The 13,881-nt window shown below is 45.4% G+C and overlaps 1 protein-coding gene across 1 annotated transcript; it reads right to left on the bottom strand.

Moving 5' to 3' along the window:
- Positions 1-442: 442 nt before the first annotated feature.
- On the bottom strand, positions 443-13,247 carry WDR76 (WD repeat domain 76). The gene is made up of 13 exons (XM_075159646.1): positions 13,177-13,247; positions 12,397-12,744; positions 11,437-11,529; positions 9,786-9,841; positions 8,797-8,917; positions 7,944-8,045; positions 7,805-7,848; positions 7,556-7,709; positions 5,591-5,740; positions 3,953-4,167; positions 3,300-3,452; positions 1,693-1,746; positions 443-837 (listed from the first exon to the last, which is right to left on the bottom strand). The coding sequence occupies exons 1-13, from the start codon at positions 13,243-13,245 to the stop codon at positions 582-584; spliced, it is 1,815 nt and encodes a 604-aa protein (XP_075015747.1). The 5' UTR covers positions 13,246-13,247; the 3' UTR covers positions 443-581.
- Positions 13,248-13,881: the final 634 nt, after the last annotated feature.

The following is a 13,881-nucleotide window of genomic DNA, read 5'->3' as shown; positions in this document are numbered from 1 at the left end:
ATCATGAAAACCAGAGTTGGTATGAGATTTGTTCAGTATTTATGGCGTCGGTACCATTTTTTTTACTTGAGTATAAACTCAGCTCAAAACCCACGAGGAATTTGGCCTTTTAGCCGCCCAGGCTAATTGTCAGTGACAATTTTTAACGCGAGCTCCGCTGAGCGGTTCCAGTCAGGTACAACAGAGCCCTCCTCAGGGGGGCTCGCGGGTGCAGAAGGGGGAGCCGAGAGGCCAGCAGCCCTCGACGCGTGGCCCAGGACCACAACCCCTCTGCAGCACCGTGCCCCCACACCGCTCCGGCGCCCGCAAGTATCCTACTGATCCAATGTTTTTTCTTTTTCTGAAAAATTACTTCAGTATTGGGGAAAAATATCTATTTTGGTACAAACTGACTGTCATAGCAGGATTAGTATTTTCTTTAATTAAAGAAGAGAATGCCAAAGGTAGTTCAGAAGATTTATTTTAAAGCTTTTAAAATACACTTTTGTCCTGAGAAAATACAGTTAGCTTAGGAACAGCTTAATTCGGATTAAACAAATTTAATGCAAAAAGGAAAAAAAAATATAACTGCGCCGCTTTTTTTATTCTTTGAACACATGAAGGCGGCCACTGGAGTTGCCACCCACTAAAATGTTTTTACTGGGATGAACCACATTAATGGAACACACGGAACCAAGGTAGTCAAGGTTATAAAAAGAGTGCAACAGTTTTCCAGTGTCTTGGAAGACTTCTATTTGTCTTGGTCGTGCCATACTGCCCACCACGAAGCAGTCTTCCTGTTTAGGGTCCCATATTGCTCTGAACCTAGTTAACCAGCGTCCCGTGTTATTGTTATGTCTTCAGAGAAACAAACAGGGAGAAAAAGAAAGAGAGAAACATTCCTCTTATTGAATCCAGTATTTTTAAGTATTGTCATTTATGTCATATTTGCCTAAAACCATCTTCCTCGCCTTCTAAACCATCAGCACTTCCACACACTGGACAGATCATCGTGCTGCTCAGACCCATGCACTCTCCTCCGACGGGTGGGAAGGGACAGAGAAATGTAGTGGAGCAAGAAGATAAAGCAGAGGGTGCTTTGACATAAGTGATTATTAGTCAAAGCAGTTATGCTTCATGGTGGCATATTTTAGTAAAAATGGGACAAAAATGCATCAAGCCTTTCGATAAACTGCAAACTAAGAATTTTCAAGCCAGCCACTGATCTAGTTCCAGCTCCTTAGCAACCAACTCTGACAACGATTCGTCCTTCTGGAGCACAAAGGTGTTTTACAAGTCTGGAGACTCTACCCAAAAACATGCTCTTTACCACTAAGAAGCCTGTCATATTTAAAAAATGCACAAAGAAAAAGCATTCTGAAACAAAACACATTTCAAAAGTCACAAAACGGCCTGTTCCTGGCACACAGGAAGACATGAAAGCTTCCCTGCAGACTTCACCGACTCAAAGCAGGCCATGCCCCAGTCGTGCTTTACGAACAAAAGCCACTGTAGGCACCCGTGAGGACTAGGGCAAACGCCCAGGCTGGGAGGGTCCCAGGGCTGCTCTCGCCTCCCCGGCTGCCAAAGAGCCCGCGGCTGGTGGGAAGCACAGCGCCGCCCAGCCGCTGCGCGCCCACGGCTCGTGCCACAAGCGCACGTGAGCAGAGCGGCCACAGCCTGCTGTCTTCAGCCCCAGCGTGTTCAGCTTACCTGAAGGTACTGAGAACTGCGGCTGTCGATGACAAAGAGGTGGTGTCATAGACCCTGTAACACAAAATAGTAGGTTAATAAAATGTACACTTTAAAAAACGCAGCCCTTTCCTCATAAAGCACCTTGCAGAGATCAGCACAGACCAGACCACACAGGAGTCTGGAATACAGTAACGAACAGCACATAGACATCCAGCCCAAACGTAAGCACCAACGTTCCTACTGAAATTACTAAATTTGCTTTTTTAATTGGATTTGCTTTTAGCTAGAATTGAACGTCATCCTTTCTGAAAGCTGTTATAGGAAGAGAACACGAATGGCTTGCTAGCACAAATGAGAGGCTCCTCCAGCCCAGTACCCTGTCCGTTCAGTCACTGCGCAAACAGGCTGCCCAGGGAAGAACGAAGAGAAGGAAAAACAGACCCAGGAGTGAAATCCTGCCACTAACAGCTTCCAGTGCCAGGACTTCCTCGGCAAGAAACCATCGGCAGATCTCTTGTTCTGGGCTCTCCTTCGCTTCTAGGATCCCAAACCCCTAGGGCAAAAAGTTCAACGAGCTGAGTTAAAAGCTGCTTTCTTTTTTCTTTGGAGGAGGCAGTGAATAAATGATCCTCTATCTGTTGTCTCCATTCTGTCGAGCACAAATACTCTGATTTACTCATATCCATTTTGTACTCTGACACTTGCTGTTAGTGCCAAGGATTTACAATTTTCACAACCAAGCCTACTACAGAGAACAGATCTTCAATTATCTTTAGTAAATACATGACAGGAAAGAGATCATTACAGCAACACAGAACTCACACAAAAGAACTCTTTCCTGTGTATGTGGAAGGGGAAGAAAGAAAATCAAATTTCCAGACAAAACATGTAACGCTGTAACAACTGCACCATACTCAAATTCTTTCGAGAATATATGTAGTTACCCCACCTTTTAAAAACACAAGACTCTCTGGAGTAGAGGCCTGATTTTCAGCCTGGCCTTAACTGGGCCCCCCATTTTGTACCTGCTATTCTTTGATACAGTTTAGGACTTTTAAACACGTACACAGCAAATATGCAGATGCAGTCAGGTATTTACATGAATAATTACCTAAATTATGGTCACAAAACTACAAAGTAGAAAGAAAAACTAGATCTCTAACACAACACAACTCACAGCAGTTTAAATTATCAAATGGTAGACTAGCTACAAAAGAGCTGACATTATCATACTTTTAAGTACCAGCAGCTAAAAATAAATTCAGTTTCTAAGCATTTTGTATTCGTATTTGTGAGCCAGGTTTTTGGCTGGGTTTTATTTGGTTGGTTTGGGGTTTTTTGTTTGGGTTTTTTTTGTTTGCTTGTTTGTTTTAAAGACTAACAGTACCTTTATAATTTACTGCTCACTGTTAATATTCTTCAGGAAAATGAGAATTAGGAAAAAAAAAAACACCACAAAAATCATGCAACATTAAAAATGCCAATGCAAGTAAATCTTTATCGTTTTAAAAAAAAGTAATAAAGACAGAAAACTCTCAATGATGGGTAACGCAGATAGGAAATTATAATTAAAAAAATACCAGTTGACATTTCCATGAAGATTATTCCTTCCCACACCGTCTTACCTCAGCTTATCATCAGCACACACCGTCACTACTCTGTTCCCAGTTACAGGTGAGAAATACGCAGAAGCAACACTTTTTGTGTGTCCTTTAAGAGAGCTCACGGGCTTGTTCCCCTTAGACTTCAGGTATCGAACATCATAAATACAAACATCCCTGCAACACATGTCACACAGAACACTTTACAAGGTGACAGTTAATTATTCTCTATTTACCAAAAAATGCTCAAGAGACACCGCAGGTTTTATGTGAGCTGCGTTTAGAACTTTACTTCAGCAGTGCATATTCACTCAAACGGCCAGTGGCTCCAAAGGATTTTGAGAGCACCAAAACCAGCCCAAACCAGCAGCTCATTAAAATCCCTACACACTGCGATCTGTCAAAAAGCACAGTGACTCATAAGACCATTTTGTACCCATTACCAAAAGGTGAACGAAAGTCAAAGTGTATCACATTTTAAATCCTGCTAAGAACTAAAAACTTGTTTTCTAAAAAGATGAAGAAAGCTTTGACTATACAGGGAGGCTGACAAATTGTCTGCCTCATCAACAGCTGCTCCTGCCCTCCAGACATGCCATTTATAGCTGACTTCAGACACCAATGCAGACAGAACACTGAAAACACAGAATAACTGCAGTTCGTTTTGAGCTACGTACGTTGAGCCAGCAGCAATGAAATACTGTTTATTCACTGGGTGAACATGGACTGTCCTTGTTCTTTTGAAGCCAATGTCTGCAGAAAGCTCTGAAGATGTTCCTGGCGTCCGTCTGTCCACAACAGTGACGTCGCCATCCCAGTGTCCTACTATTGCAGTGGAGGCATTATCTTCCAAAAAGTCAAAGGAAGATAAGCTTTGTTCACTTCTGCATATCTGAGCATAGAAAAGGTCAAATGTAACCGAAAGTATTCGATGAAATACACAGAGTTATTCATAATACCCAAAACACTCTAGGGGTCTAGATTTCATGCTTTCTCTTTTCAATATACTAAAAATGCTAATGCAGACTACCTAATTTGATAGCTCCAGCCTTAGCTATCCATGTAGGTAACCTTTCTGTAAAACTGCTATGCTTTCCACAGAGGAGATAATTAACCATCCAAAACAAACTGGCAACAACATACTCTGAATTCTCTGTTAGAACTCTTACAAGACACTAACACCTCTACCTTCCAGTAATCAAACGGCTGTTATCCTCGAGCGCATACTGAGCGAGGATTAATGACTGCGTTCCTTTCTCCAACGCTACAGAAACCTTTAACCAGGTGCAGAAATGTGAATTTGGCTTCCTATAATTTGGGAGATCAGAGTCAGGATGTCAAGCCATCTTATCCCATGGCAGTTTCCTCTCAAAGCAGCCATTAGCCACAAGTATAATAATGCTGCAGGAAAACTTCCATGCTTCAGCTCTCTCTAGGTGTGCAGACTCTCCTCATTAGCAGCTGTGTTCTTTCCAATGGCAGTAATACTCCTAGAGGCGTCACAAGGCTGTGTAAGTTGGCATAAGGTAAATGGGGCGGAGAACAGCACTTCTCTTCCCCCGACCTCTACAGACACACTTTTGCAAGCATTTGTCTCAAAGAAAGAGCCCCCCTGGACCTTCCTGGCCTCTTGACCAACCGATGGCAGATACTTCCCAAGCAGGTAGCCTGCCTTCAACCCCACCAGAATTACAGTGCCTGTAAGGGTTGTGGAAAAAAGCTTTAAACTGTTGTAGCTTGTTGTATTTGCGAATGTTGGAGAGCTGATCAATGCAGATGTATCTGTCAAAAACAAGCAAACAAAGCAAGCATCATGAAGTTCCTCAGTTAAGCTGTCTGGCTCACCGTGGAGACAGTCACAGCATTTTGCTCACTTGAAGCCTGAGAAAAGCAAAGTCAACTCATGTTTTATGTTGTCTTACAATGTTTATTTGGGAGGCTTTTTTTTTCTAAGATTTAGCTCTTTAAATTGCTCTCGTTTGTCATCATTAAAAGGTAATGCTTTTGAAAAGAGGTACATATTGCTTAAGAACAGAGATATGAAATGAGATTCAAGAATTGCAACTGGCTCTGCAGGAAGTAAATTGGGAGTACCCAAGCTGTTACTGTGTTTTATTGAGTAGGACGCATCTCCATATTTTTATGATGTTACTTAAAGGTTATTTTATGTGTCCTTGTGGAAATGGAATCTTGCACTTGCTTGTTAACAAAACAACCAACAAATAACAACTTGGGTACAACAGGACTAAAACTTCACAGCAGTGCATACCAAGAGATTTCCAGGGAGTCTGCAGCACAACCAAGGCAGCACTCACCTCGTCAAAGACAGCTTTAGTAACGTCACCACATCGCAGAGTGTCATTGCTTAGAGACAGCAACTGAGCAGGATTAAATGGAGAAAAATGCATGCAGCTGACCGGGTAGTTGTGCGGAATAAAGACATGTGCTCCTTCAGACTTACTGTTCTGAAAAACAATTGAGATTCAATGGACACAGATGCTAATCACTGTAGTTATTTCTATTAATTAATTCTGCAACTTGCAAAGCAAAGTCTCTGTTTTTCAACTCTTCTCAGTCTGCTCTGGATAACTGTATGGAGGAGGCAAAAGGGTGCTTGATGCGTGGAGACATCAGCAGAGGTAATGCAGGCAGCAAGGCTGCTTCGGGGCACAGCGTGCCCAGGCTAACATCTGACTGGAACAAAGGGAGTTTCACCTCCGCACGGAAGAGAGAACTGCCCTCACGTGGACCACTCAGCACAGCACTGCTGGGCTACGGCCTCCCTCCCGCTAGCATTTTCATCACTATGCAAGTAATTTAGCTCAAAAGAGCACTAAGAATTTACTCTCAGTTTCAGAATTCTCTTTCCTAATTAGCAAAAGCGGCAATTTCCTGACATAATTTAAGCGCACTTCTGTCATTGCAGTCACCAATACTGTATCTGGACATTGATTTCTGGCTCTTTTTCACTGGCTGAACTGGTTTCTCAGTTACCACAGCTGAACACCTTGCTGAGGACCAAACGTATGTGTATGCCATTTACATCAAAATATGTACATGTTAGGTTACTTAGAACTCAAGCTAAATTATAGTGACCCAAACCGAATGTAAAGCATAATCCCCTATATCTTCTCTTCTAATTTTGGCACCATTCCAGCTCTGATATTTTGAAAGAAAATGGAATAGATCATTTTGGAACAAGTATCGGTTCATTCCACAAAGATTACTCTGCTCCCAAACTTCGTCAAGTCCAACTCACTGCAGGAAAATAAAAAAAGGGAGAGCAAAAGGGAAAAGAGTAGCTTTAACAATTCCAGGCTTCCACTGAAATGTCTTTGCGAGGCCACAAAGAGAGCTTGCAGCACTCGGAGACCTCAGCCTCCCTGTCACCAGATCACACTCTTCGACAGGTAGTAACCGCAGCTGCACAGTCGGAGCTTTCTAAATTGCATGGAGCAGTTTAAACGTCTTTATAATTGAATAAGAGTCTCAGAGCTGAATTTAGCTGATCAGTTTCCTGAAGCTGTCAAAGCAGAAATGACTCGAGAGACATTCGAGAGGTTAGTGGCATTGCAAAAAATGAAAAGAAAATCTGCATGTGTGTGAACTTCAAGCAGTTGGTTTGGATGACGTGGGATCAAAGCGGAGGGTACGGGGGGAGGTTACAAAGGTGTAAGTCAAGGGCGTGAATAAGGATTCTTGCTGCAGGAGTAATTAAGGCAATTCAAAAACAACGATGAGACTATCTGCAAAGCCCTCAAAAGTTGAGACAATGTATGTAAATATGTGCCAGCATATATATTGGCATAGCAGTTTTCTCTCTGCTGCCTGGAAAAACAGTGACTCTCTGCAGCTACCCAAAATTTGTACGAACTCAAAAAACAAATACTTGAGCATCCATTTCCCCTCACTCTCCAAAACCTAGTTGTGGTATTGCTACAAGGGTACTGTAATTAGATCCCGAATCTCTCAACGGTGAACTGCAATTTTAACCCTCACTGATAATATCATTTCAGCTAGTGATCCATTTTCTTCCGCTCTGCCCCCAAAAATTACCAGTGCAACCTTTCCTCCCATTAAACCTGGGCTTGCCAAGGACCAGACAGACCTTTCAAGCAATTCTGGTGAGCCTCAATTTAACAGACACCCTGATGTTATCTGTAAGAATGGGGAAAGTCTAAAGTACCATCGCGAGCCTGACAAAATGACGCTCCAGCTGTGCCCCATCTGCGTCCACCCTGCAACAGCTCTGCCAGGTGAAGAGCACACGAACAACTCACCACGTTCCAGAGACCGATCTGCCCGGACTTGTCTCCAGCTGCCACAAAGATGATGCTTTCAGAAGGATGGAGAGCCATAGAACACACTCGATACTTCACAACCTTTTTAATGTTATCTTCACGGAGGACCATGCTGTTCAGGCTGTCTTGATATCTAGACAACATCAATAAAACTTTAGCTATTCAAGAGAAGAAAGAAGGAGAACAAGACAACAAGAACCCAGTTTTTAGCTGCTGTCTTCAGATTACCTCTTCATGTCACATGTGCACTTTTCGGTATCATTAGCTTTCATCTACAAATAGAAAGGAAATATTTATCAGAATTAGATTACTTAGAACCCAAGCTAAATTACGTTATCCAAAAATAACTAATTGTAACTAATAATACCTCACTTATCCTCATCCATGTAGTCAATAAGTCCTCTGTCAATTTACTGTTCTCCATCTGATCTTCTGGAACCATTGGCAAAGGTCCAGCTGGAACCTGAGGCTGGAACGACATTAGCAATTTTCGTCAAATAGGGTGAATTGTTACTTTCCAGACACCAGATATTCTGAGAACACATCTACAACAATACAAGAAATAAACATTTAAAAAAAAAAAAGTTTGTACCAAAATCTTATTAAAAAGATACATAGAACTTTACTAAACACAACAGCAAAGACAAATAGCTACCCTCTTTTTTCCTCTCCTTTCTGATACTCCAGCAAGTTTGATCTTCAAGAACTGTATTTCAGAGATTTAGCTTTATTCTAAAGCACCATGGAAGATTTAAATTGCTCTCAGAGCAATAGAATTTTTACTTGTTGCTATATAACTACTTCAAAAAGGTAGTAAATATTTCAAAGGAAAATAAACTAGATCAAAAGTTACAGTGAAATAACATTAAAACAGAGTAATAAAACTTTGAATTTAAAGCTGCTCAAATCTATGGGCTATTGAAAAATGCATAACGTTTTACCTCAGGACCCTTCTGATCATCCAAAACTGCACTATTTCATCAACTTGAGACACAGAATATCAACTAACTTTCAGAGAGGACATGGAAAGCCTGCTATTCAAGATGCTTGAGGGTGAAAGAATTTACCTTTTATTATTGCCACTGTATAACGCACCTTCCCAAATGTTTTTACAATAAGCTCAGCAATGACAAGTATTATCAGTCAACTTCACCAGCACCGTTTTTATAAAGCTTCTGTGTATACACACACACATCTCCTCTAACCCTTCCCCATCTTACATATTCCTCTGCTTCTGGCTGGGCAGGCATCTCCGGCATTGGAATTCCTGACGGCTCTACTCTTTGTAAGCGCATAGATCTTCGACGTACTGTTTCATCTTCTGCCTTTTTAGGCTTAGCTCTAGAACAATTAAAACATTTCAAAATTACAGACACAGTTAAATAACATAAGCCCTCTGCATTTAAGTACAAGACTATAGGGTAGGTTCAGATGTATAGCTCTAACACCTTGGCCCAGACTTACAGCCTAACTAGTTCTAATTCACTTTAGGAGGGCTGTGATTACTTCTTCCTTCAGCAATAGCAACGAACAACAAAAAGAGCACTTCGCAATGCATATGTACATATTGCACTTTTGTTTCGCTTGCAATACATCCTGCCATCGTCGCTTGTCTTCCCAGCCCTCATTTGTAATTCATCTTTCCACTCATTGATCTAGTCATCTTTTTCCACTTTCTTTCATCATATCTCTTATTCTTTATTTGGACTTAAGCTCATTTTTCTGCTTTGCCTGGCACTGTTCTGGCCCTGCCAAATGTCTTTTCTTCTACACTAACTGGCTACCCTACCCCTTGCATCTAGTTCTCTCCCCCTCTTTCTTTCCCACGTCTTTGCCCATCATTTGTTCGCATCATTTAACAATTCTTTCTTTAGCCATCGTGCCAAAATATGATCAGAAAAAAGAAATGCACTTGAAATACCTTAATAAATATATCACAAAAGGAAAAAATTCTGTCATTCGACAAAAAAGATATTCATACTGTCATTTTCTTTCCAAAGGATGGCAGAGGAGAGGGACTACCTAGAGGAGCTACGTGTTCATGAATTCATACAGCTTAAGAAAATCAGTGATTCAGATTTAGCTTTATAGGGAGACTCCTCACTAGCTCTCCCTCTTTGCAGTATCAGGTATGTGCAGGTGGAAGTGCTAAAACAGCTAAAACATAATGAAGGAACAGTGATACAAATCTCATATACAGTTATTTTACCTTTTGGTGACATGAGATTGTCTTTTAGTTGCAATTTGGTGAAGTCTTGCAGCTGACTTAAAGAGAAAAAAAAATATTAAAAATACATGTAACAAGTATAAAAGATCAACCTGTATAAAATACGATTATCTAAAGGCCGCAATAAACTATACTGCAATTATTTATAACAATAATAAAAAGGGATTTTTAAGCATTGAGCTGCATTGTGTCCACTTTGCTTCCATGTACCAGCAAGAATTCCCTGATTTCTGTGAACGGCGCGCAGGAGCACAGTCTGTAGCCCTTTTCTTTACGGAACAAAGAAAATACTCTAAATGCTACGCACCAGACACAGAAAGACATTTAAAGTAGAACCTGTAATCACAGAGGCCTCCATTCACAGTGTTTTCTCCATTACATTTCGAAGACGGGCATTTAGCTCATTTGGACTCCAGAGAAGTTTAGACATGTCCAGCTCATCACTAAGACCACTGCTCCACCACCGCTCCGGCCAAAGCAGCAGCAACCCTGACATGAAAAGATTTACCCGCTTCTCGGGTTTGGCAGCCCATACTGGCCAGTGCCAACGGTAGCCGAGAAGGCTATAGCTCCTTTTGCTAGTCTTCGCTACTCTGCGCTCAGCGCTGTGATTACAAGTCAGACTGCCCAGTCTTTGCTGACCTCTTGGAGGACAACTGGAAGAAAGGGAGTTATTTTTACTCAAGTTTCAGTCTCAGCGGTAAGGAGTCTTACTGCCTACTAGACAGGCTGTCTACAGACTACTGCCCAATCATGTCTTGCAGCCTGGTATAATGAGCAAGCAAGCATGCAGCCATTCAAGGAGGTAGTTCACTCACTGCTGCCAGAAAAGGGATATATTATGAATTAACAAAAAAAAGGTAAAAGAATGAAGGACTGCAGAAAGAAAGGCAAAGATTTGGATCTACTCATGTGATAGCATTTGAAATTCCACTGCCTTAACCTTCTAGACAACTTCTCCAACACGAGAAGAATTGTAATGCACTTGTGTCCACCCAGACTAGATAGGACACGGGGAAGGACTCCAGCAGCACACGCCCTGCAGGCTCTTCCCAAACGCCTCTCAAGCACAGGGCGGTGAGCTGAACCGTCCCGACAGCCCGAGACCTTACAGGCCCTGCAGTGTTTTGGTTAGATAACCAGCTAACCTGCGCGCACTGCGTCTAAAATGCCAGAGCTCAATGCCCTCCACGGGGAACGCAGTGCACAGGAAGGGGTGGGAGCACGCGTTACACAAGCGGGCAGGACGCTGCACGTACGGCACTCACGCAAGCACCTTCACGAGAGCATTCTACCCGAGGGTCACCTCACCTGGTCCTGCTGCCTCCGCAGCTCTGCGACTGCACGCACTAATGCGGCTGGGTGCTGCTGATACGGAATACCGTACGAGCGGAGTTTTGCTTTCTTCACTTTTTCTAAGTTTAACCAATGACTTCCCCTCTTTGGAAAAAGCTAACTAGCAGCACAAAATCCCATTTTTTTATCCAGTCAGGGCAGTCCTGATGTCTCAGGAAGTTTTCGTGGCTTTCCTCACACACCTGCCACTGCTAGGGAAAGGTTTCACGAGAGGGATGACAGTACAATTATTCCACTTGGAGAGCGCATTTTGGTGCTACTTAGAATCTATACAAACCTCATGTAGCTTTAAAGCAGCAAAGAATTTAGCATTTTCTGTAATGTTCTTTAGTCTTTTCCTTTCATAAGCTGATAACTGTGAGTATCCATCCTACAAAAAGAAAAGCCAATTACTCTTCATCATACAGTTACATGGCCTGCAAGAGACGTCCCAGGCTTCTGGGAAGTGAATCTCTAAATTGATTGTCTAGATTATTTAAAAGTGGTTCGATATGTTTGTAAACAAACAAAAAACCATACAAACTGGGGTGATCCCATATCAATACCAAAACCTGTCCACATAGGTACTAGCTTGCAGTACAAAACTTACTCCTTAGCATTAATTCTACATGAAGGGCAGTTCACAAAAAATCGTGCTAGAATGAAAACAATACTGAAATGATGCAATAAACAACTTAAAACTTCAGCAATACAGCAAACATTGCACATAAATGGAATACAGCCTTAGATCGTTTTTATCTTTTATAGAGGAGAAGGTGGACTTGACAAGTTGAAATGATGATTTAAATATAAATGAACATTGACAAAACTATCGTATCTTATGACTGTATCCATCTATAAAAACATCTGGAAGATGGTTATTGACAGCACAAGAGCACACTGGTGCTTTTGCTACCGGGTTTCATATACTCTGACTGATAGCAAGAGCGTTTTTTTCATCCCTTAGACATTCTGAAAGGGTAAAATGAAGTTTTATACCGCCGGTCAGAGAGGTTAAAAAGAAAAAAAAAATTACGTAAAGAGGAAAAATACTTTCAAACTTTACTTTTGTAAAGATAATAAACGTGCGTCTTGAGAACTGCAAACCCATCACCTCTCCTCTGCTGCAGCCAAGGAGCAAATAAGCCTGGAGTGACACCGCTGCTCCCTCGGGAAAGCAGCTCCGGGCCGGGCAAGCCCCGCACCAGCGCGGACAGCAGCGGCGCGGCGCCGGCCGGGGTCCCCCGCGGGCACTCACCGGAGGAGCGTCTCCCGCATCGCTCCCGTCGCTGTCCGCCTCCCAAGCGCCGTCCAAGCCGTGGCCAGCCGGGGTGCCCGCGGGCGGGGTGGCGGGGGGCGAGGCGGGGGCGGGCTGCCGCGGGCTGGGGAGGGCCGGGGCGGGCTCCAGGCAGAGCCTCTTGCCGGCCGGCGCCCTGCCCTCCGCGCCGCCGCCGCCGTAGGCGCCCAGCAGCCGCTTCTGGGGCAGCCGCCGGCCCGCCACGGCGAGCGGCGTGAGCAGCACCCGCAGCTGCCGCGCCGCGCCGGCTCGCCGCTCGCCCTGCTCCGGGCTGAGCTGGAGCTCGGCGGTCCCCGTCGGGGTGGACTCCTGGGGAGGGAAACCGGGAGCTCGGCGGGGATCCGCAGCCGGGCCGTTCCCCCGCCCTCTGCGCCCCCGCCGGACACCCGCCTTCCCTCCCCGCTCCTCACCAACCCCGGCGCCCTCGTCCTCACAGCCCCGGCCCCCCCGGGCCTCTCTCCTCACGGCCCCGGTCCCCCCGGCTCCCCCGTCCTCCCATCTCCTCACAGCCCCGAGCCCCGCCCAGCGCCCCTCTCCTCACAGCCCCGGCTCCCCCAGACCCTCTCCTCGTCGACCCGCTCCCCCTCCTCGCAGCCCCGACTCTCCCCGTCCGCCCCTCTCCCCACAGCCTCGGCCCCTTCCGCCCGCCATCCCTCCCCTCTCCCCACCGCCCCGGTTCCCCCCCTGCCCCCCCGGGCAGACAGCTCTCACGGCGGCCCCCACTCCCCGCCAGTCCCGGACCTGCATCCGCTGCCGGGTGCGCGGCGACGCCTCCTCAGGCTCCAGCGTACCGGCCTGCGAGAGCGCCATGGCGGGCCGAGTGGCGGGCCGGGCCCGGGGGCGGAGCGGCCGCTTCCCGCGCCGGCGAGGGGCGGCCCGGGCGGGCTCCCGCCCACGGCGCCTGCCCGCCAGGGCCCCGGGGTGCAGGCCAGCCCTGGCGGCGGGGTGCTGCGCGCCTGGCTCGCCGCGGCCCCGGAGCTGCCATGTTGGCTTCAAAACCCCAGAGCCCGCTCGTAGGTGCCCCAGCAGTGCGGTGGCAGGGACCAAAGTCATGATAGACGGAGCACGGGCGGCGAAGAGGAGCCGTGTAACGATGACACACGTACATGCTACAGCTTGGCATGCTGAGGAGAGAAAAAGAGAACTTTTTTAACCCTGAGGTTAACTGAAACGGTCTGAAGGCTCGCAAGACCAGCCATCGCAGACTCCTTGCCCAGAAATAGCTGATGAAATCCTCTGCTCCAGTCAAGCAAGCGAACGGTTCATCCCGGCGGGCGCTGCCAGCCCTTCCAGTGGACGTGCATGTACAGAGGTGCATCTCTAACCCCCGCTGCTGAACTCACCAGGGTTACCTGCTGCAAGGCAGGACAGGACGGTGGAAGCCAAGGGCAGCTCAAATGCCCTTCACGTGCTGTGACAAGATCACAGTTTTTAAATAAAAAACAA

This window comes from Calonectris borealis, chromosome 11 (genome assembly GCF_964195595.1).
Source record: "Calonectris borealis chromosome 11, bCalBor7.hap1.2, whole genome shotgun sequence".
Taxonomy (NCBI): Eukaryota; Metazoa; Chordata; class Aves; order Procellariiformes; family Procellariidae; genus Calonectris; species Calonectris borealis.
The sequence above is the reverse complement of the archived record's forward strand: the minus strand, read 5'-3'. Positions and strand labels throughout refer to the sequence as shown.